Source organism: Dunckerocampus dactyliophorus, chromosome 12, assembly GCF_027744805.1.
Source record: "Dunckerocampus dactyliophorus isolate RoL2022-P2 chromosome 12, RoL_Ddac_1.1, whole genome shotgun sequence".
NCBI lineage: Eukaryota > Metazoa > Chordata > Actinopteri > Syngnathiformes > Syngnathidae > Dunckerocampus > Dunckerocampus dactyliophorus.
The window spans coordinates 4,607,026-4,628,024 of record NC_072830.1 but is presented as its reverse complement, the minus strand read 5'-3'; the positions used below and the strand labels follow the sequence as shown (position 1 = coordinate 4,628,024).

The 20,999-nt window shown below is 37.6% G+C and overlaps 1 protein-coding gene across 1 annotated transcript in view; it reads right to left on the bottom strand.

Moving 5' to 3' along the window:
* The window catches only part of gbe1b (glucan (1,4-alpha-), branching enzyme 1b), a 117,292-nt gene that overhangs the window by 6,914 nt on the left and 89,379 nt on the right, over nucleotides 1-20,999 (bottom strand). The window contains exons 13-15 of the mRNA XM_054794897.1: nucleotides 17,755-17,939; nucleotides 12,316-12,446; nucleotides 2,650-2,767 (exon numbers count right to left, since the gene is read on the bottom strand). Coding sequence (XP_054650872.1) covers nucleotides 2,650-2,767; nucleotides 12,316-12,446; nucleotides 17,755-17,939 — 434 coding nt within the window. The remainder of the gene's footprint in view (nucleotides 1-2,649; nucleotides 2,768-12,315; nucleotides 12,447-17,754; nucleotides 17,940-20,999) is intronic.

Here is a 20,999-nt window from a genome sequence, read left to right as displayed (position 1 = left end):
GACAATAAGGAAAAAGAAGAAAAAGAAGGAAGTTAAGAAGAAGAAGGAAGAAGAAGGACAAAGAAGAGAAGAAGGAAAAGAAGAGGGAAAATGAAGAATGAGAAGAGTGAAAAAGAAGAAGGAAAAAGAAGAAAAGCAGTAAGAAAAAGGAGAAAAAGGACTGTCCAACATGAGACACTTCACTTGCGCCACTTGAACAGATCCTGCCAAAAGATCCATGATTGTCACCATGACCATGACGATACTTCATTCTGTCACATGACTTGTGGACCATACCTTTCCATTTCCCACTTTGCACCATCGACCTTACGTACGTCACTGGGAGTCTCTGCTCGTTAGGTTCAACGAGAGGAAAATGAAAAATGTGAAAATGAGATGTTTTTTCTCAAACACACGTGCGCTGCCGTGAGAAGAAGTTAGAAAGCAACAGCTGTTCAATAGAACGGCGTGGGCTGCGTTCACGCCCGCCGTTGACGCTCTCGTCTGATTGCGCTTGTCACAACAAACAACAAAGACGGTGCGAGGAGGAGGAGGAAGAGGAGGAGGAGGAAGCATCTGTTGTGTACGAGCAGAGGAAGAGAGACGGGATGAGGACATGTTAGCTAACGGACGGCGTGCAGACGTCATGGAGGACGTGCTTAAATGCCGCAACGCTTGCAACAGTGATGAGCAAAAGGTTCAGTCCGAGTTCAACAAAACTTTGAGCTGCGCGTCCTTTGAGCGTCTCTCCACGCTGCACACGAAAGGTAACTTTATGCATCACTTTTAACTTTACGCACTGATATGTTCTGTTCTTGCAATGGAATGATGGCCCATTCAAAAGCTCCATCAAAAATTCAGCCTTTTTAAGAACATGAGCCATTTCTTCTCATGTCCACGACCCGTGGCTGCTGGGGGCTCAGAGTGCTTCTAAGTGGTGCTTGTTACCTTGTTTGGCAACACGGCAGGCTCATAATATTAGGAACAGCTCTTGGTATGATGCGCTCTAGTCGTGCACCACAGTCACCAACCTGCTAAATAAGGGGTGTCCAAACTTTTTCCAGCGATGGCCACAGACTGAAAATGAAAGGACGCAACTTTGCCACTTTGACAGTTTGGAAGAAATAAATGCATTTCAGCTTTGTGATATCAGTGAAAAAGCATGTGATTAGTATGACCTTGACGCTTTGCTCTGTTTTCCCCCATTTTTGCTGCTGTTTATTTCAACTTACTTCTTAAATAAATTTGTAAATTTTCTTTTTGTAATATCATGACTTTATTCCCACATTATAACTTTTTCCCAAACTTAACTTTCCAAAAATGAATAGTAACTTTATTTTCTTTTGTTTGATTGTTTCTCATATTTTGGCTTTAACAAAATTTCAACTGCGCTGCTAAAATGCATAAATTTATTAATTTATTTTTTCTCTGAATATTTTGACTTTATTCTCATAAAATTACAGATGTTTTTATCTATTTCTACTGCTTTTTTTTAAATTTCCATTTTTTTTAAACTTTCTTCTTCTGAATTTTGTTCTTGTAATTATGACTTTATTCTCATAATATTAGAACTTTGTTTTGTATGTTAAAAAAAAATTCTTTAATATTATTTAATTTTTCTTTAGTATTTCAAAATTGCAACTCGTTAGAGTACCACTTTTGTCTCTTAATAGTTTGACTTTATTCTCATTAAATTATGGCTATTTTTCCCCATTTCTGCTTGTGCTTTAAAATAAAATAATAAAAAAAATGATTTCAACTTTCTGCTTGTAATTTTTTGCCTCATATTACAACTTTATTCCCACAATATTATAACTTTTTCCCCAACATTATTTTCTAAAAATTATAACTTTATTCTTTGTTTTTTCCAATATTATGACGTTAAAAAAATAATATATTTTCTCTTTAATATTTCTACTCTATGCTACTAAAAAGACAACATTTTTCTTAATATTACACTTTTATTTTTGTAAAATAAGTTCATGTTTTGTAAAATTCTCATTAGAATACAACTTTTTTCTCTTAATATTTTGACTTTATTCTCGCAAAATTACAACTTTTTTCCTTTTCTACTGTTGTTTTTTTTTTTTTAAATCATATTGTAAATATGATAAAGCACATAAATATGATAAATAACAGTTTCTTCTTGTAAATTTTCCCCTGGTAATATTATGACTTTATTCCCCAAATATTTTGACTTTATTCTTGTAATATTTAAGCTTTCTCTTCAACCTAATTTGACAAAAATTTGTTTTGTTTCTCATAATATTACAACTTAAAAAAAACATCTTTTTCTTTAATATTTCAACTTTATGCGACTGAAATGACGTTTTTCCGCCTTTTTCCTAAATTCTCATGAAATTACATCAGATTTGTCAATTTTTGTTTTTTTTTCCCTTTTTTTTTAGTTTTCTTGTTAAATGTTTTTAAAATTTGGACACCCCTGCCGTAGAATTAGCACCACCTTACAGTCATGGAAAATGTACAATTATTTGCCACCATTAGGGGGCGCTAAATGTATTCCCCTTTCATTTTATATGGGGACAATTACCACAGATAATATGAAAGTACAGTAAATGTGGGAATTTTTTTTGGAAAAATCTCGCTCCTTCATTTCCTCTGCCCTGAAAAGGGACGCCAACGTCCACATTTAGGATGAGGAGTGCGTACCTGCATGGAATTGGCTCGGCCGTTGAAGGGCTGCGGCTCGGTGAAGAACTCGGTGTTGTGGTCCAGCCGTCCGTGGCCTCCGTACAGAACCTCGTCCGAGTCCAGCTTGATTTTGTACCTGAGAGGCGGGGGAGTCAAGGCGCAGCGACAGCTGGGAAAAGTGCGTGAAATGAGAGCCGCGCTTAAGAAGCGCTTTTGGTCTTTACAAAGCCAAACCCTCGCTTCCGTCCACATTTATCTGCAGAGGCCCGCTAAGTGACGGCGTCGAGGCCCGACAATGAGACAAAGACAACGCGGGCGGGAATGAACATGAAGACAAAAGTGATTGAGGCTGCCTGTCTGAGTGATCTCATTTACCGCATAAATGAGGAGCTTAAAGTGATCCAAATGGCTCTTTTTTCTTGCAATTTTCTACATTTGACTCACAGTTACGCTCCCTGATACCCGATACATTCCAACACGCATATTCATTTCCTCTTCATCATCACTTGAGACGCCAGCGCAGTCAGCAGCTGAAGCACGGGTGTCCAAAGTACGGCCTGGAGGCCGTTTTCGGTCCACAGCATATTGTAAAATAAAAATATATTATGAGGCGAACAAAGTTGAAATATTTACAAAACGATTTTGTTAAAAAAAACCAACAGCTGGTAACATCATGAGGTCATTTTACTAGCAGAGAGTTGAAATATTAAAGACAATACAGGTTTATTTTTTATTTTTTAATGAGAAACAAACAAAATGAAGTTATAATTTGTGGAAAATGATGTTGGGGAAAATGTTATAATGTTATGAAAATAAAGTCAAATTATTAAATAGGAGAAAGTTGAAATAGTCGGAGAATAAAAACACAGCAGCAGAAATTGAAAACACAGCCGTGATTCTATGAGAATAAAGTCAAAATATGAAGGGAAAACAGTCGTACTCTAACGAGACAAAAAGTCCTAATTTTACGAGAATAAACTCGTAATATGAGGAAAATTATCGTCGTTTTAGTGGCATAGAGTTGAAATATCAAAGAAAATACATGTTTGTTTGTTTTTTACATTTTGTAATATGAGAATCAAACAAAAGAAAACAAAGTTGTAATTTTTGAAAAATTAGGTTGGGGAAAAAAAGTCAGAATTGTGGGAAGAAAATGTACTAGAAGAGGCTTGAAATAGGTGGAAAATTGGGAAAAAAACAGCTGTCATTTTACAGCAAAACAGTCTCAATATCAAGAGAAAAAAGTTGTATTTTGAATTATTATTATTATATTTTGAAAAAGTAGCATTTTTTCGAGAATAAACTTGTAATATTACGAGGACAAATAATGTCATTTTAGTTGAACTATTAAAGAAAATACATATTTTTTTTACAGTAGTAATATTATGAGAAACAAAAGTAAACAAAGTTATGGCTTTTTGGGAAATTAGGTTGGGGGAAAAGTTGGAATGTTGTGAGAATAATTATGAGAAGAAAATTTACGAGAAGAAAGTTGAAATAGGTGGAAAATTGAAAGAAAAAAACACCTGTAATTTTACAAGAAAAAAGTCCAAATATTATGAAGAAAAACGTTGCGTTCTAACAAGAAAAAAGTTGCATTTTTTTTGGAGTAAACTCGTAATATGAGGAAAAATAATGTCATTGTAGTGCGTAGACTTCAAATATTTTTAACTTTTTTAAAGTCATAATATTATAAAAAAAAACTAATAAAGCTGCAATTTTTTGAAAATTAGGTGGGGGTAAAAAGCAATAATATTACAGGAATAAAGTCAAAATATTAAGAGAAAAGTCATATTCTAGCGAGAAAAAAAGGCGCAATTTTACAGGATGAATGCGTAAAAGTTTGACGAAAATTAACATCATTTTAGTAGCACAGAGTTGAAATATTAAAGAAAAAATATGGGATTTTTTTTTAGAAAGTCATAATGTTATGAGACCCCAAAAAAATTAAATGCATGTAAAATTTATGAAAAACAGCAGAACTAAAAGAAAATAAAGACAAAATATTGAGAGAAAAAAGTCACAATTTAAAATAAAATAACATCATTTTAGCAGCATTAAGTTGAAAAATATTAAAGATAAAGTACAAAGTTATTTTTTAAGAGTTGTAATATATTGAGAAACAAACCAAATGACGAATAAAGCTGTAATTTTTTGGAAAATTAGGTTGTGGAATATAATCAATAAGTGGCAAAATGTGGAAAAACAAAAAAAGTGTGAAGTTGATACTAATAATGTGCTTTTTCACCTACAGGTGACAAAGCTGAGGTGAAATACGTACAACTTAGCATATCTACACGTGTCGCTTTACAAAATATCAAAGTTTCATCCTTTCGTTTTTCACTGCGTGGCCCTCGCTGGAGGGAAAATGTTTGGACACCCCGGGCTCAAGCTAACCCATTGAAGCCAACAACTGTGACAAAAAGAACAACATTTCTCCGTCATTCCGGACGTGACCCGAGTCTCTGAGCAATCTCGGGGAGGATCTTCAGCCCGCTACACATCTGTTTGTTCTTCCAATCTCGCGGCGGCCTCGGGAAGACACGAGCTCGTCCATCACGACGGCCGCAAAAACAAACAAGTCAATTTGTGGCGTCCGAAGCGGCGCCGATGCGCCAACCTTTGGTGTGGTGCAAAAACAACTCCCAACAATCAAGCACAGCGGTCCAGCTGGAGAGTCTCCACGTGAAGGACACGACACGCTCCCGAGGACGCACGTGTTGGATAAAGATGACAGGTGGCTTGGAAAGAGGAATGGAGATGTTTTCCAGCAGGCACTTATCAGCCTCTTCAAACAGCCACGTCGTTGAAAAGCCATTCACTCGGCTGGATGTCATTGAAAATGACTCTTTTTTTCTTTTTTTTTTTATTGACGTACGGCGGCATGGAGGACCAACTCACCATGTTTGATGGAGAGGATAAGAACCGCTCTTCACCGGCTTCAACGCCTGCGACTCTCCACCGCGGCCTAGTGCTCTTGACTCAACCTTGTAGCAAGTGTGCATGTACTGTTTGTACTTTCAATACAAATCACCGCAACAGACGCCAAGACAAAGGACATCTCCATCTGGTCGACCTGCCAACAGCCTTCCTGAAGGCATCCCGTCCCGTTTGCTCATGCCGTCGCGTGCACACTAATGCGTTACGCCATTTTTTTCTGACTTTGCCGATGATTTCAAGTTTCAATTCCATTTCTACTGTTGCTTTATTTAAAAAAAACAACAAAAAAACAATATTTTGACTTCACTCTTCTAATATTATAACTTTTTACCAAACCTAATTTTCCACAAATGACATCTCATAAATTCCGACTTTAAAATAATAACGTCTTTTTTCCTTAATATTTCAACTTTATGCTACTAAAATAACATTATATTTCCTCCTGATAATGCTTAATTCTAGTGAAATTACAACTTTTTTCCTCATTATGACTTTTTTTTCTTAATATTCTAACTTTATTCTTAAAGTAAAGTTAAGATTTTTATATTTTTATTGTTTTTTTTTTGTCAATTATATTTTTAGAATGTGCCACAGGCCAATAAAAAAAAAAAAAAAAAAAAAAAAAAAACAGCTGCGGGCTGCAAATGGCCCCCAGGTTGCACTCTGGACACCCCCAACTTGAGACAAAAACACTAGAAATAAAATATACACTTTTTTCATTTTTCTACAGGAACCAGTGCCAACATCCAGGATTTTGCAGTCCGCACCAAAACCAAACCCTCCACATGTCCAGTTGTAACATTTGGTTGCCTAAACAGCACTGATGTTGATCACAGCAGCACCGACGCTGCTAACAGTAACAACAACAACAGTAACAACAGCAGTGACGCTTCTAACAAGAGCACTGACGCTACAAACAGTAACAACAGCACCGATGCTGCTAACAGCAGCACCAACGCTGCTAACAGTAACAGCACCACTGACGCTGCTAACAGTAACAACAACAGTAACAACAGCACTGATACTGCCAACAGTAACAACGACAGCAGTAACAACAGCACCGATGCTGCTAACAGTAACAACAACAACAGTGACAACAGCACTGATGCTACTAACAGTAACAACAGCACTGATACTGCCAACAGTAACAACAACAGCAGTAACAACAGCACCGATGCTGCTAACAGTAACAACAACAACAGTGACAACAGCACTGATGCTGCTAACAGTAACAACAACAGCAGTAACAACAGCACTGATGCTGCTAACAGTAACAACAACAGCAGTAACAACAGCACTGATGCTGCTAACAGTAACAACAGCAGTAACAACAGCAGTGATGCTGCTAACAGTAACAACAGCACTGATGCTGCTAACAGTAACAACAGCAGTAACAACAGCAGTGATGCTGCTAACAGTAACAACAGCACTGATGCTGCTAACAGTAACAACAACAACAGTGACAACAGCACTGATGCTGCTAACAGTAACAACAGCACTGATGCTGCTACCAGCAGCCCTGACAACAGCAGCATTGACGCTGCTAACAGCTGCATTGGTGTGCATTGAATGGCTGCTGTGTTACAATAATTCCATAAGCGCCACGCCAGCGATGAAAAGAGGCAGCCTAAATTGCTAGTTGGGCTTTGAGGGATTACGTGTTTGTTAGCGGCTACAGACGGGGCGCCACAAGTATTCTAATCAATAGAACTGTGAATAAAAAGGCCAAGATGGAGGAACGCTCATCGATTTTTGCCCAATAAGCAGAAGAGAGCAGAGCAGAGCACAGGTAGGTGGGCATGATTGGAGCTCCTGATGACTTGAAAACAATCTTGAGAGTGTGATTGCGGAGCGGGACTTTAGTTCTTCATCGTCAGAGCAACATTTTTCCAAAACCTACTTTTTGGTATTTGTTTTGGATTTTTGTCCACATGAGCTCAGTGACAAATTAAAAAAAAACAACAACCAAAAATGTTATTTTTATTTTACATTTCTTTTTATTTATTTCTTTATATAATATATAATATAATATTGTAAATATTTCAACTTTCTTCTTGTAATTTTCCCCCCCATAATATTATGACTTTTTAATATTATGACATCTTTTCTTTAATATGTCAACTCTATGCTACTAAAATGGCATTATTTTTCCTCAATATTCCTCAAGTTTATTTTGCTAAAATCGTGACTTTTTTCCCTCATTAGACTACAACTTTCTTCTCAATATTTTGATTTTATTCTCATACAATTACAGCAGTTTTTCCATTTTGGCTGTTGTTCTTTTTCAAAATAATATTTCAACTTTCTTCTCACAAATTACTCACCTTGTAAAATTCTGACTTTATTCCTGATATAACTTTTTTCCCAATTGTGTTGGGGAAAAATTTTGTTTTGTTTGTTTGTCATAATATTACGGCTTTAAAAAAAATAACGTCTTCTATTTTTAATATTAGGTTGGGGAAAAAGTTATAACATTATAGGAATAAAGTCAACCTATTATGGAAATGAAGTCATAATATTACAACAAAAAAAAGAGCAAAGCGTGAAGTTGATAAGACTAATACTGTAGGGTTTTTTTCCACCTTTATCACAAAGCGCAGATACAAAATATCCAAGTGGCAGAGTTGCTTCCTTTCATTTCTTACTATGTGGCCCTTGCTGGAAACACGTCTGGGCACCCCTGATCTATATTATGTCTTATTTTTGTCTCAAATGGTATATTTTTTCATATTATTTCAACTATTTTGGGTAATAGGTGTGTAAAGGTAACTATAGTGGTGTTATTTCATGTCTATATAATGTTTAAAAAAATGTTTTTAGAAGGTCGTAAACAGGTTTTCTATGTCTATTATGTCTTATTTTCTCTTATTATGTCTACTATATTCGGTAATAGGAGAGTAAAGGTGACTATAGGGGTGTTATTTCATGTTTAGAGGGCTCTAATAATGTTAAAAAACAAATTTGGAAGGTCGTAAACAGGTTTTCTATGTCTAATATGTCTTATTTTCTCTTATTATGTCTACTATATTGGGCAATAGGAGGGTAAAGGTGACCATAGTGGTGTTATTTCATGTCTATATAATGTTAAAAAATGTATTGAGACGGTCGTAAAGAGGTTTTCTATGTCTATTATGTCTCATTATCTCTTATTATGTCTACTATATTGGGTAATAGGAAGGTAAAGGTGACCATAGTGGTGTTATTTCATGTCTACATAATGTAAAAAAACTTATTTAGAAGGTCGTAAACAGGTTTTCTATGTCTATTATGTCTTATTGTCTCTTACTGTGTCTACTATATTGGGTAATAGGAGTGTAAAGGTGACTATAGGGGTGTTATTTCATGTCTACATAATGTAAAAAAACTTATTTAGAAGGTCGTAAACAGGTTTTCTATGTCTATTATGTCTTATTGTCTCTTATTATGTCTACTATATTGGGTAATAGGAGTGTAAAGGTGACAATAGGGGTGTTATTTCATGTCTCGAGGGCTCTAGTAATGTTAAAAAGTATATTTTGAAGTTCGTAAACAGGTGTTCTATGCTCTAAGTACCAAAATATTCCAATTATAAATAAGGAGTCCTACTTGGGGGAAATTCACTTATCATAGTCAGGTCTGGAGCCGATTAACTGTGATGAACAAGGGATGACTGTAAATCTAATATCTCACTACATAGAAGAACAGATGCGTTATAATACGCCACTAAGTCAGCTGTGGTTGCTTTTTCAGGGTTGTGATTGGCCAAAACGCGCATGGCATCCAGTGAATGTGGTTTTTATGTGAACAGACAATTTGGAAATGGCGTGTTTTTTAAATGACCCGTTTTCTTGTGACTTAAAATTGCTCTGATGTGCATGTCGAGAAGCAGCCTCCGCCTTTCCTGTGTGTTTTGCTTTCAGTGAATCGCTTCAAGCATGCAGAGGAAAGGGACAGCCTCTGATATCAGCCCACAAACAACAACGGAGAGCAGCTCGGTCAGTCTCATCTGGTTATTATTTTCAGCTCCAAGCACTCTGTGACCCCCCCTGACCCCCTCACCAGGAGAAGAAAGTTTAAGTGTATGACAGCTGAGTGTAATGAAAAAGCACTTTTGGACTCTTTGAGCTTGTCTTGTTTACCTCCTCTGCCTTTGAGTGGCACTTTCATCTGTCTTCTCCCCTAATTGGACGCTCTGCACACGCTCCCATCGGAGCATCTGCATCTCCTGGCGCGGCGCCTTTACTTTCATACACACACCCACACCCACACCCACACCCACATACACCCACACACACGCCTTTATGTGTTTACTGCTCGGCTGTATAATGACAGCCGGAGCGTTGCCCTCACGTTTATTTGCATTTCCTCTCATGCCAGCCTGCGTTGGAGGCCTCTCCTTAAAACATCACAGGAGCCGGCGATAGGAGGAAAGAAGCGGCGGCCCGTTCCTAAGTGGAAATAAACCCCGGAAATGGCGTTGCACACACTGCGCAGGGAGGCTATTAAAGCGCAGCGCCCCAGCTTCACCCTGTCAAGGCGGCGAGAGGTGTAATTAGCACGCGCGCGTCAAAAACAAGCACGCAATTAGCGCGCGATTTGAGGAGATTAGCAGCTGCTGTTGTTCTTTGAATCTTCAATTAAAACACCAACATTGCCGGCCTTATTTCTATCTTTGGCACGCCTTTAATCTCCCACAATAACCGCCTTTTACAACACTCGCAACTAAATATGGATCTAAAACATCAATCCCTCTAATAAGTGACAAACAATTTATTGGGATTTGGGATAATATGCACCCGCTAAATGGTTTAAAAACTTGGTTCCCAAAGTGGGGTTTGCGTACCCCCACGGGTACGCCATTTGTAATTGGGCCTACGTGAATAAAAATGAAAAACAATTAGCGCTTAACACTCTCAATTACGAGTGTGCCTGAACGCCTCACGCCGCAAGGAGAACGGAACAGCACGAAGTTGGTAACTGCTCTGTGTGCATCACATGAAGAAACAAGCACGTTTGATGATTGTTTTGTACATTAAGAGTGTTTAATCTCAGAGATTATGTTTATACTGGTTTATATCCCGCAATCCCCACACGGCCCAGCGGTGAAATTCTGTCTGTGTGAGTGGAGATTCGCCCTAAAATGAGGCTTTATTGTTGGTTGCATGTATTTTGTACTTCACATACTGCTTAATCATGATTGTTAAACTTTCCCCTTCAATTTGCTATTAAATTAATATGCAGATTTAAACCATAGCCATCCTGAGTTGACAAAAAAACCTGTTCAAACAGAAGGATGTCACCATCAGACTGAAATAAAAGATATGTGGGATGATTACTTATCTGTTTATCAGCGCTCATGTGAAACTTCATCACAACGTGACCATGCAAAATACACATTTTTGATCCGCAGTTACTATAAAATAAATTAACCAATTAATTATGTTCAATGTTTCAAGTTAATTAAGATTAAAAAAGGTGTATGTTTTTGAAGTGTGCAGAAGTAGGGCGTACATGGCTTCAGGTCAAATGTCGGAAGGGGTACGCCACTGTAAAAAGTTTGGGAACCGCTGGTTTAAAGTATCTGGATTCACATGCGGTAACTTTCAGTCAGGCAAAAAAATGAATTTCTGGGGAAAACACACCTGACATTAAGCGCCCCGCCTGATTCACTCTTTCTTCCCCGCGGCGTTTCAAGCTATACACGGAGATGCAACTTTCATCTTTATTATTCTGATCACGGATAAACTAACTCAGCGGTAAGATGCCTGTATCTATAACAGAAGTTATGTGTTCACTTGTAGCCGCTAGTTACGTAGAAAAAAAAAAGTGTATTGTTTGATGGCTTTGCGTCATGTCATGAACTCCACTACAGAAATGAGTGTTTTCTACACTTCCATTTTCAAACTATTATTTCATGATGAATTGGAAAATGTGTCCGTTGCTGAAACCTTTTGAATATGTTAACTTGACTTCGGCTGCATTGTCTTTTTCATAAGCATTTTCATTTCTTGTGCATCTGTAATGTTTGATAGCAAATGCTAATGATACACAGTACATGTATAACAGACATATACTGTATAAGTACTCATATGTATATATATTTGTATTAATATATAAATAGATATTATAGATAATATAAATAAATAAGCATATACATATATATATATATACATTATATATATATATATATATATATATACACATTATATATATACACACATATATATATATATACACACACACATATATATATATACACACACACACATATATATATTTTCTATATTTATAGTAGGAGGTAGATTTTTGGCACTTGGTCATTTTAAAAGTAGCTCGCAGGCTGAAAAAGTGTGAGCACTCCTGTAGTAATGCTAGCTAGCTAGCAACAGTCACAACTAACTGAGTGGGGTCATGCTTTGCAATGTTTCACTCAATGAACCGCAGCTTGTCAGTGTCGGCAGCACTCATGCAGCCCCAGATGGTGACACTACCGCCATCGTGCGTGATTGTAGGCAAGACATACTGTAATTATTTTGCCGCACACTTGTGTTGCCAGCTATGTTTCACTCAATGAACCGCAGCTTGTCAGTGTCGGCAGCACTCATGCAGCCTCATGCAGCCCCCATTTACTCTAAAGTAAATCCAACTTGACTTTCTATAGTATCGTCACTTGCAAGATGCTTGCTGGGATGTGAGCACTGCCTTTTGTAAGCCAGTGTATATGGCGACCGAAAGAGAAGGGCAGACGTGAGCAAAAAAGGATACTTTCCTGGCGCTTCCACCGCAACCTTGTAGTCCTGGAAGCTCTTGCTGGGGTGGAAGTTGAAGATGAAGAGCACATTGGCCCTGTCAAACACAATGACCTTGTCCTCCTCATGCTTGGCGCTCACAAAGGCCTGCAGGGACACACAATGAATAGTCATGAACTTGCCCTCGCTGTGGATCCAGAGGATTACAATGCGCCGCGTGATATCAGCGCACTGCAAGCTTGCCCCCGCACGACGGGTTTCCAGGTGGCGGTCATCTGGCGAGCCGAGTGTGGCGTCGGCCTCGCTCGTCTCGGGTTGATGCTGATGTGTCATTAGCAGACATTATCAATGTCAGCCAGATGCTGGTTGAATACGTCTGAATCGGTGAGGGACAACCAAGACAAACCAGCCAGAGGGCATGTGGCTAAAATATGCCATCAAATTTCAGACAAAGCTTTATTTTATTGTTATTATTATTATAGTTATTCATTTTGTGTTTACAGTGTCAATAAATGGATCGTGGGCCACACTTTGGACACAGCTGCCTTTCAAGGTCCTCGACAGGATTGCGCACGACGAGATATATAGAGCATAGAAGCAAAGAAAACCTGCTTATGACCTTCTAAATATGCTTTTTACCATTATTAGAGACCTCTAGACATGAAATAACACCCCTATAGTCAATTTACACTCCTTTTACCCAATATAGTGGACATAAGAAGAGAAAATAAAACATATTAGACATATAAAACCTGTTTACGACCTTCTAAACGCATTTTTTAACATTATTAGTGTCCTGTAGACATGAAATGACACCCCTATAGTCACTTTTACACTCCTTTTACCCAATATAGTAGACATAAAAAGACAGAAATAAGACTTGTGTGTGTTCCGGTATTCCGGGAGCTTAGTAGGGGGCAGACAGGAAGTGAGTTGGGTTCAGAGTTGAGTTTTAACTTGGCGTGGGCTACAGCCGCAACAGTAGCGGCTGTTGTGAGATCAGTCAAAGCTGCAATAAAAGCCTGTTGTTCCCTCCAGCAAGTCTGGTGCTTGTGTGTCTCACCCAACATTACAGTAACATTACTGACACCTAGTGACTAGTGTACAATACTACATATCATCACAGCATCATTGAATGCTATTCTGAAAGACTTACGCAGTAATCCCTTCACGCTCACAGTTAAAAAAAAAAAAATATTAATTAACAAATCATCATTATTTCGTGCACATTGTATGCATTTTCCAGCATAAAAATGGCTAAATGAAGTAAAATACAACTATAAGGATGCATTCAAAGAGGTTGCTCTGGTCACTAGGTATCAGTAATGTTTGTAACATTGATGAGACACCGCAAGGAACAAGAAGGAGCTCATATTATGTTTTATTTATATCTTATATGTCTTTTTTTCTCTTATTATTTCTACAATATTGAGGGAATGTAAAGGTGACTATAGAGGTGTCTTTTCCTGTCTAGAGGGCTTTAATAATGTTAAAAGGCGTATTTAGAAGGTCGTAAACAGGTTTTCTATGTCTTATTTTCTCTTATTATGTCTACTATATTGGGTAATAGGAGTGTAAAGGTGACTATAGTGGCGTTATTTCATGTCTAGAGGGATCTAATAATGCTGAAAAGTGTATTTAGAAGGTCGTAAACAGGTTTCCTATGTCTTAGTTTCTCTTATTATGTCTACTATACTGGGTAATAGGAGTGTAAAGGTGACTATAGGGGTGTTATTTCATATCTGGAGGAATTGAATAATAATAAAAAGCATATTTAGAAGGTCGTAAACAGGTTTTCTATGTCTAATGTGTCTTATTTTCTCTTATTGGGGTGGGTGTAAATAAGCTTGCCTTCTACCCACTCCCACCCACCCCAAATGATTTTCTGTTTAAGTGTATTTTGATTATGTTCTGTGTATCTGCCATATATGTATAAATATACATTTATATATCTTTTCTTCTGCTTTTTCCACCCAGTGTGGGTGTGGTGTGTCCAGCATTGTACATTGTGTTTATTTTATGGCTCGAAATAAACAATCAATCAATGAAACAATCAATCAATCCATTATGTCTACTCTATTGGGTAATAGGAGTGTAAAGGTGACTATAGGGGTGTTAGTTCATGTCAAGAGGGCTCTAATAATTATTTTTTTAAAAACATATTTAGAAGGTCGTAAACAGGCGTTTTCTGTGTAATAGGTCTTATTTCCCATGATTATGTCTGCTATATTGGGTAATAGGAGTGTAAACTATAGCGGTGTTATTTCATGTCTAGAGGCCTCCAATACTGTTAAAAACATACTTAGAAGGTCATGTTTTCACACATGTTTTCTATGCTCTAACTACCAAAATATTCTGTTTCTAAATAAGGAATCTTACTTGGCGGAAATTCACTTATCACGGTCGGGTCTGGAACCGATCAATCGGCATCAACGAGGGTTTGAAAATACTTGAAAAAAAAATGACAAACAGGGCTTCAGTATGCAATAAATCTATAAATTAAAATAAAAAAACAACAGGCCGCATTCAACCACAAAACAGCTGTGATTTATGAATGAATGTGTTTTTGAAAAACTGTGATAGGATGGTAGATGGAAGAGTTTGGAGGCATGCAAGCATCATTTCTCCCAATAGGTCACACAAGAATTGATTGAGCAAACAATGTTATTTGTAACGCTGCCATTCATTATTTGTTCATCATTAAAGTTCTAAGCAGGCAGATTGATTTTGGACACGTGGCGAAGAACCAGTTCGTCTTTTTCTGTTGTTGTTTAAAACATTGAGAGACATTCATCTCAATTCGTATCGATGTCGACGTGAAATTCAGTTTCTTCCAGCTTGATGTTGACTTGTACAAAAGTGCAGCGTGACTTTGTTTGGCTTGTGTATTGCTATAAAACAACAACAGAACACCCGAGTCCATGACATCCCGTTCAAACGTTGACCTTTTCAGCTGGCGGAAAGTTTCCACTCCCACTCACTTCACTGTCACAAACTACAAAGTTCACAGCGGCCTGGGGGCCTCGGCCTGATTAACATACAGTATAAGCCACAAAACGCCCTTGGATCCTTCCGCCCGGGTGAAATACTCCAAAAAAAAAAAAAAAAAAGCCTCAGAGAGCATGATTACCTTGTCACTGATAAGCTGCACGGAGGATTCTGCTTATTACACAAGCTGAGGGATGTTCTGCAGAGTCTTAAGGTGATATCGCCCGAGTCGTCTCGCTGCTTTCTGCCGCAGAGTCACTGAAACACTTGAAACTGATTTACTGGCTGATTCAACTCGCCTCATGCGCCCTTTTTTACACCTCGCTTACTTCAATTCATTGCTTGCCTTTCTTCTTCAGGTCTCTCTGTGCCTGAACAAAGCGAGCATCCCTTGCTGAAGTCTTTGCCGACCGATCATAAGGGACTGTTTCTGCTGCTGCGGTTGGTAGCCCAACAAAAGCGTATGGAAAAACACTTTTTTTTTACTGTAATTACTCAACTTTTGTCCATGGAAATAAAATAAGCGTTCTTGACTGGACTGAACCAAAGGTGCCACATAGTACAGGGGTGCCCAAAGTGCGGCCCGGAGGCCATTTGCAGCCCACAGGTATTTTTTTTATTGACCCATGGCACATTGTAAACATGTAATTTAACAAGGAAAAAAAACAGTAAAAATGTAAAATTGTGCAGCAATTTTACATGAATAAGATCAAAATATGAACAGGAAACGTTGAGCTTACTGAGAAAACATTTACAAGAATAACATAATAACATTAGGAGGAATAATAATGTCATTTTAGTAGCATGGAGTTGAAATATTCAAGAAAAAATATTTTATTAATATCATGAGAAACAATAAATACAGTTGTAATTTTCTGGAAAAGGCAGCTGCAATTTCACAAGAATAAAGTCAAAATATGTATTCTAATGTGAAACAACGTTTCAACTTAACAAGAATAAACTTACCAAATAATAACAAATAATAATTATAATAATAAAACAAGAATTAAAATGTCATTTTAGTAGCATAAAGATGAAATATATATTTAAAAAAAAACGTTATTTTTTCCAAGTCCTTATATGATGAGAAACAACAAAAACAGCTGTAATTTTACAAGAATGAAATAAAAATATTAAGAGAAAAAAGTGTTATTCTACCGTGAAAAGTCACAATTCTACAAGAAGGAAAATTCATAAATGATAATTAAAAACAATGTCATTTTAGAAGCATACAGTTGAAATATTCAAGAAAAAAAATATAATTTTTCATAATATTATGAGAAACAAACAAAACAAAATCAATTTGTAATTTTTTGGAAAATTAGGTTGGAGGAATAATTTATAATATTATAGGAATAAAATCAAAATATTATGGGAATAAAGTCCTAATTACTCTTCTTGGAATTCTGAATTTATGATAATATTTTGACTCTATTATTGTAACATGGTCAAATGGTAAATGGTTGTTCACTTGTATAGCGCTTTCCCACCTCCAAGGCCCTCAAAGCGCTTTGACCCTGTGAGCACATTTACCTGCTGATGACGCCGCATCGGGAGCAACTGGGGGTTCAGGATCTTGCCTGAGGACACTTCGACACGATCACGGGAGGACGAAGGATCGAGACGACCACTCTACTGCCTGAGCCATTTTCTAAAAATGTCAACTTTATTTGCTGTTTTGTGTGTTTTTCATGATAAAAAACTTTAAAAAAAAAAAACTTTTTTCTTTAATATTTCAATTCTATGCTACTAAAATGTCATTTTTTCCATGACTTTTTTCCACTTAATTTTTTGACTTTATTCTCGTAAAATTCCAGCTGTTTTTTCATTTTTTTATTCATTCATTTTATTTCAGCGTTCTTCTCCTAATTCTGACTTTATTCCCAGAAGATTTTTTGACTCTATTCTTGTCACATTCTAACTTTTTCTGCAACCTGATGTTCTGAAAATGGCAAAATGACTGCTGATATTTCCATTTCTGCTGCTGCTGTTGTTGTTTTTTTGTTTTCTGGTGAAATTATATTTTTAGAATGCCCCGCAGGGCAATAAAAATACACTTGGGACACCCCTGGTCTGGGGGATGGCAGTCAGGGAGGCGAAGAGTGGCTCCTAATCTGACGGCCGATTCACTGTGACACAACGTTTGAATCAATTCCAAGCGCTGACGCTTAATCCCGATCAACCGCCTCTCCATTGACATGGTTATTGCTTATTGCTGGCGGCAGGAGACATTTTTCCAGGCGCCTGTAATAATTGTAGCTGCTGGATGAGAGTTCAATAAGAGAGTCAAACCTCTCCAAGGTGAACTTGCCCGAAACGGAGGGAAGGACGGAGCGTTTATCTCCATCTGCCTCAACCTCAATCAATTTGTTCTAAGAAATGTTACACCAGCTCATGAGATCAAAATATTTCAGTGTAAAAAAAAAAAAAAAAAAAAAGGGGCAGTTGTGGTTTAGATTACGCTTACCGGCGGGGCGGCCAGCCAGCCGTACTTGTCCTCGGTGCGGTTCATGTCGCGGTCAAAGGCGTAGAGCTGCCGGTAGCGCAGGTGAGGCATGTCCACCAGGTTGAACTGCCGGCGGGCGTAGTGGTAGCTCTCATTGTTGCCCTCCCGCGGGAAATCCAACCACTCAGGGTGACCAAACTCATTCCCTACAGCACATTCAAAAATAAAATGGGAATGAGTGTCTGTGTAGATGAGCATACGCCGTGCTTCTTGAGCTGAACCCGCGACCGTTTCGTAATCCCAGCGGAATATCGTCTTTTTAAAAAAAAAATCTGAAACGTAAAGCTTCTGTTTCAGCCCCAGAGCGCTTCATGTTTCTTCTCAACGCCCTTGACAGGCACAAGACCGAGACAGCCTGCGTAAATGGAAGAGCTGGCACATTTTCTATCCTGAAGCAAGATCCCTGCTGATATTTAAGGGCCGCCTTGTCAGGGGAGTTTGTGTTTCTTCCTCAGTTCAGCAGCATATCATGCACTGTCTCGGCTTACACAACAACCTCATCCTACGTCTACCCCAGGGGTGCCCAAACCTTTTCCCAGTGAGGGCCGCAAAGTGAAAATGAAGATTCAAGATTCAAGAGTTTTATTGTCATATGCATGGTAAAACAGGCATTTATACGAAGCAATGCAATTCTTATTCTGTTCATTCTCCCAAGAAAAGAAAGAAAACACAAGAAAAAGAAAAAAAAAAGAAAGGATGCAACTTTGCCACGTTGCTATTTACCTCCGCCAAGGAGGTTATGTTTTTGCTGGCGTTTATTACCTCCGCCAAGGAGGTTATGTTTTTGCTGGCGTTTATTACCTCCGCCAAGCGCAAGCGCAGCGCGGAGTTTATGTCTTCGCCGACGTTTATCTGTTCAAAATAACTCAAAACGTCCTGAATGGATTTGGGGGAATTTTCAGGAAATGGGATATGGAAGAACTGATTAAATTTTGGCGGTGATACAGAGTCTAAAATAAAAAAAAATTCCCCAAATTCCCCCTTTTCCCTCCAACTAATTACCTACTACGACTTCCACATTTGTGTCACCTCCACATGAGTCACCTCATTCAAACATCAACTCTTTCAACAAAGCCAGGACATTCATGCTATTAGCCACAGCACAAAATTGACCCATTTTTTCTTCCGGACCGCAAAATGCCTTTGATCTAAAGAGTTGTAGCTACTTCCACATTTCTCAAGTGATTCAGACCGTTTCAACATCAAAGCATTCGACTAATTAAGGACATTCATGCTATTTTCCACATACCAAGAAATCCCACTTTTCTTGACATTCCCATTTTTCAGAATGTAAAATGCCTTTGATCTAAAGAGTTCTAAATACTTACACATTTCTCAACCGATTCAGAACGTTCCAAAGTCAAAATTCTCAACTCATTCAGGACATTTAGCCTTCCCGGGACATTGCGCTCTCATGCTAGGTGTTAGCGTACTAGTATTTTTAGCTATTTTCATGGGTAGACACATATATAAATACTTAGCAATATCATGCTAGGTGCAAGAATGCTAACGTTCGCATGTTAACATTGCTAACATATTAACATTAGCACAGTGCATTTTTTTTTTGCTATTTTCACAGACACTTATATAAAGGCTTAGAACTATCATGCTAGTTGTTACCATGGTAATTTCAGCATGTTAGCATTGCTAGCATGCTAACATGAGCATAGTTTCATTTTTAGCTATTTTCATAGCTAGACATATATAAACACTTAGCACTATTATGTGAATTGTTAGCATACGAACGTTAGCATTGCTAGTATGATAACATTAGCATAGTACCATTTAGCCATTTTCAAAGCTAGACACTTATATAAACACTCACCACTATTAGGATAAGTGTTCGCATGTTAGCATGCTAACATTAGCAATGTAAATTTGTAGATAAAATAAATGTAGGACTAATATTTAAGGTGTAAATCGCAATATGGGCTCTCAGTGTGCTTTTTTAGTTTGTTTGTGTTCAAAATAACTTGAAAAGTTCTTAATGGATTTGGTTGAAATGTTCAGGAACTGTCGGAAATGGGATATGGAAGAACTGATTAAATGATCCGGATCACGGCCTGGATCCAGGAGGTTTTTTTTACAGGATTCTTTAACGTTGCAAGATAGAACCATTTGTGCATATAACTCCGCAAAAAAGTGGTCAGAGCAGTTGGGAAAAAAAATACAGGACAAGTTTCCAACAGGTTCTACAAAATATCAAAGACTGATCCAGATAACGGAAAAATTCCGGATACTATGATCCAGAATGTCAAAAACTAGGGGACCTTTGGACTTCATCACAGGAAGACAACAAATGAAGCTATAAACATGCAGCAACCACCATTAAAACAGCCAAGACACTGTGGAACCTGGAGTGTGCCAAAGGATTTGTTGTATCTTCAAAAGCGATGAAGAAAACCGCCATTACGGAAAACGTAATTTTTGTGAATAACTACTGAACTAATGTTGACATCACGATGAATCCAATTGCTCATGATATGTTTTCATGGTCAAGGAATCTAAATATGTACATCAAAGAAATGTAGGACTAATATTTATGTAAAGTTTAGTTTGTAAAGCAACACATGTACATACAAGCATGCTATGAAGTTCTATATATTTCTGATTACTCGCTCAATATCCGTCCTGCTACGTCTTCTCATTCTCAGGCTGACCAGGTGCGGCATGTGTTTACGGTGGAGGGCAAACAGGAAATGCATTTGTGGCGGGCTGCAAATTTACATGCAAGAAATAAGACCTGCATTGCAAAGAAGAGCTGTGGGAAAATGGCAAATCAGTACATGGCTGTCATGAATATACAGTAATCCCTTGTCACTTCGTCCTCTGAATTTTGCGGCGCCACTCTATCACAGTTTTTCAAAAATGCATTAATTAATAAGTCATGATGTTTCATGATTACTATTAGTCAAAAACATGCACTTTTATTACAGATTTTGGGTCAAAATGAAGCATTTTCAATCATAAAAATGGCTAAATGAAGTAACATACAAATATAAGGCATTCAGAAGACGCATTCAAAGACGTGATGTTATATAATATTCAACACCGTATCTTATTTTCGCTTATGACAATATGTCCACTATATTGGGTAATAGTAGAGTAAAGGTGACTACAAGGGTGTTATTTCATGTTTAGAGGGCTCTAATAATGTTGCAAATTGTATTTAGAAAATTCTAAGCAGGTTTTCTACGCTCTTTTCT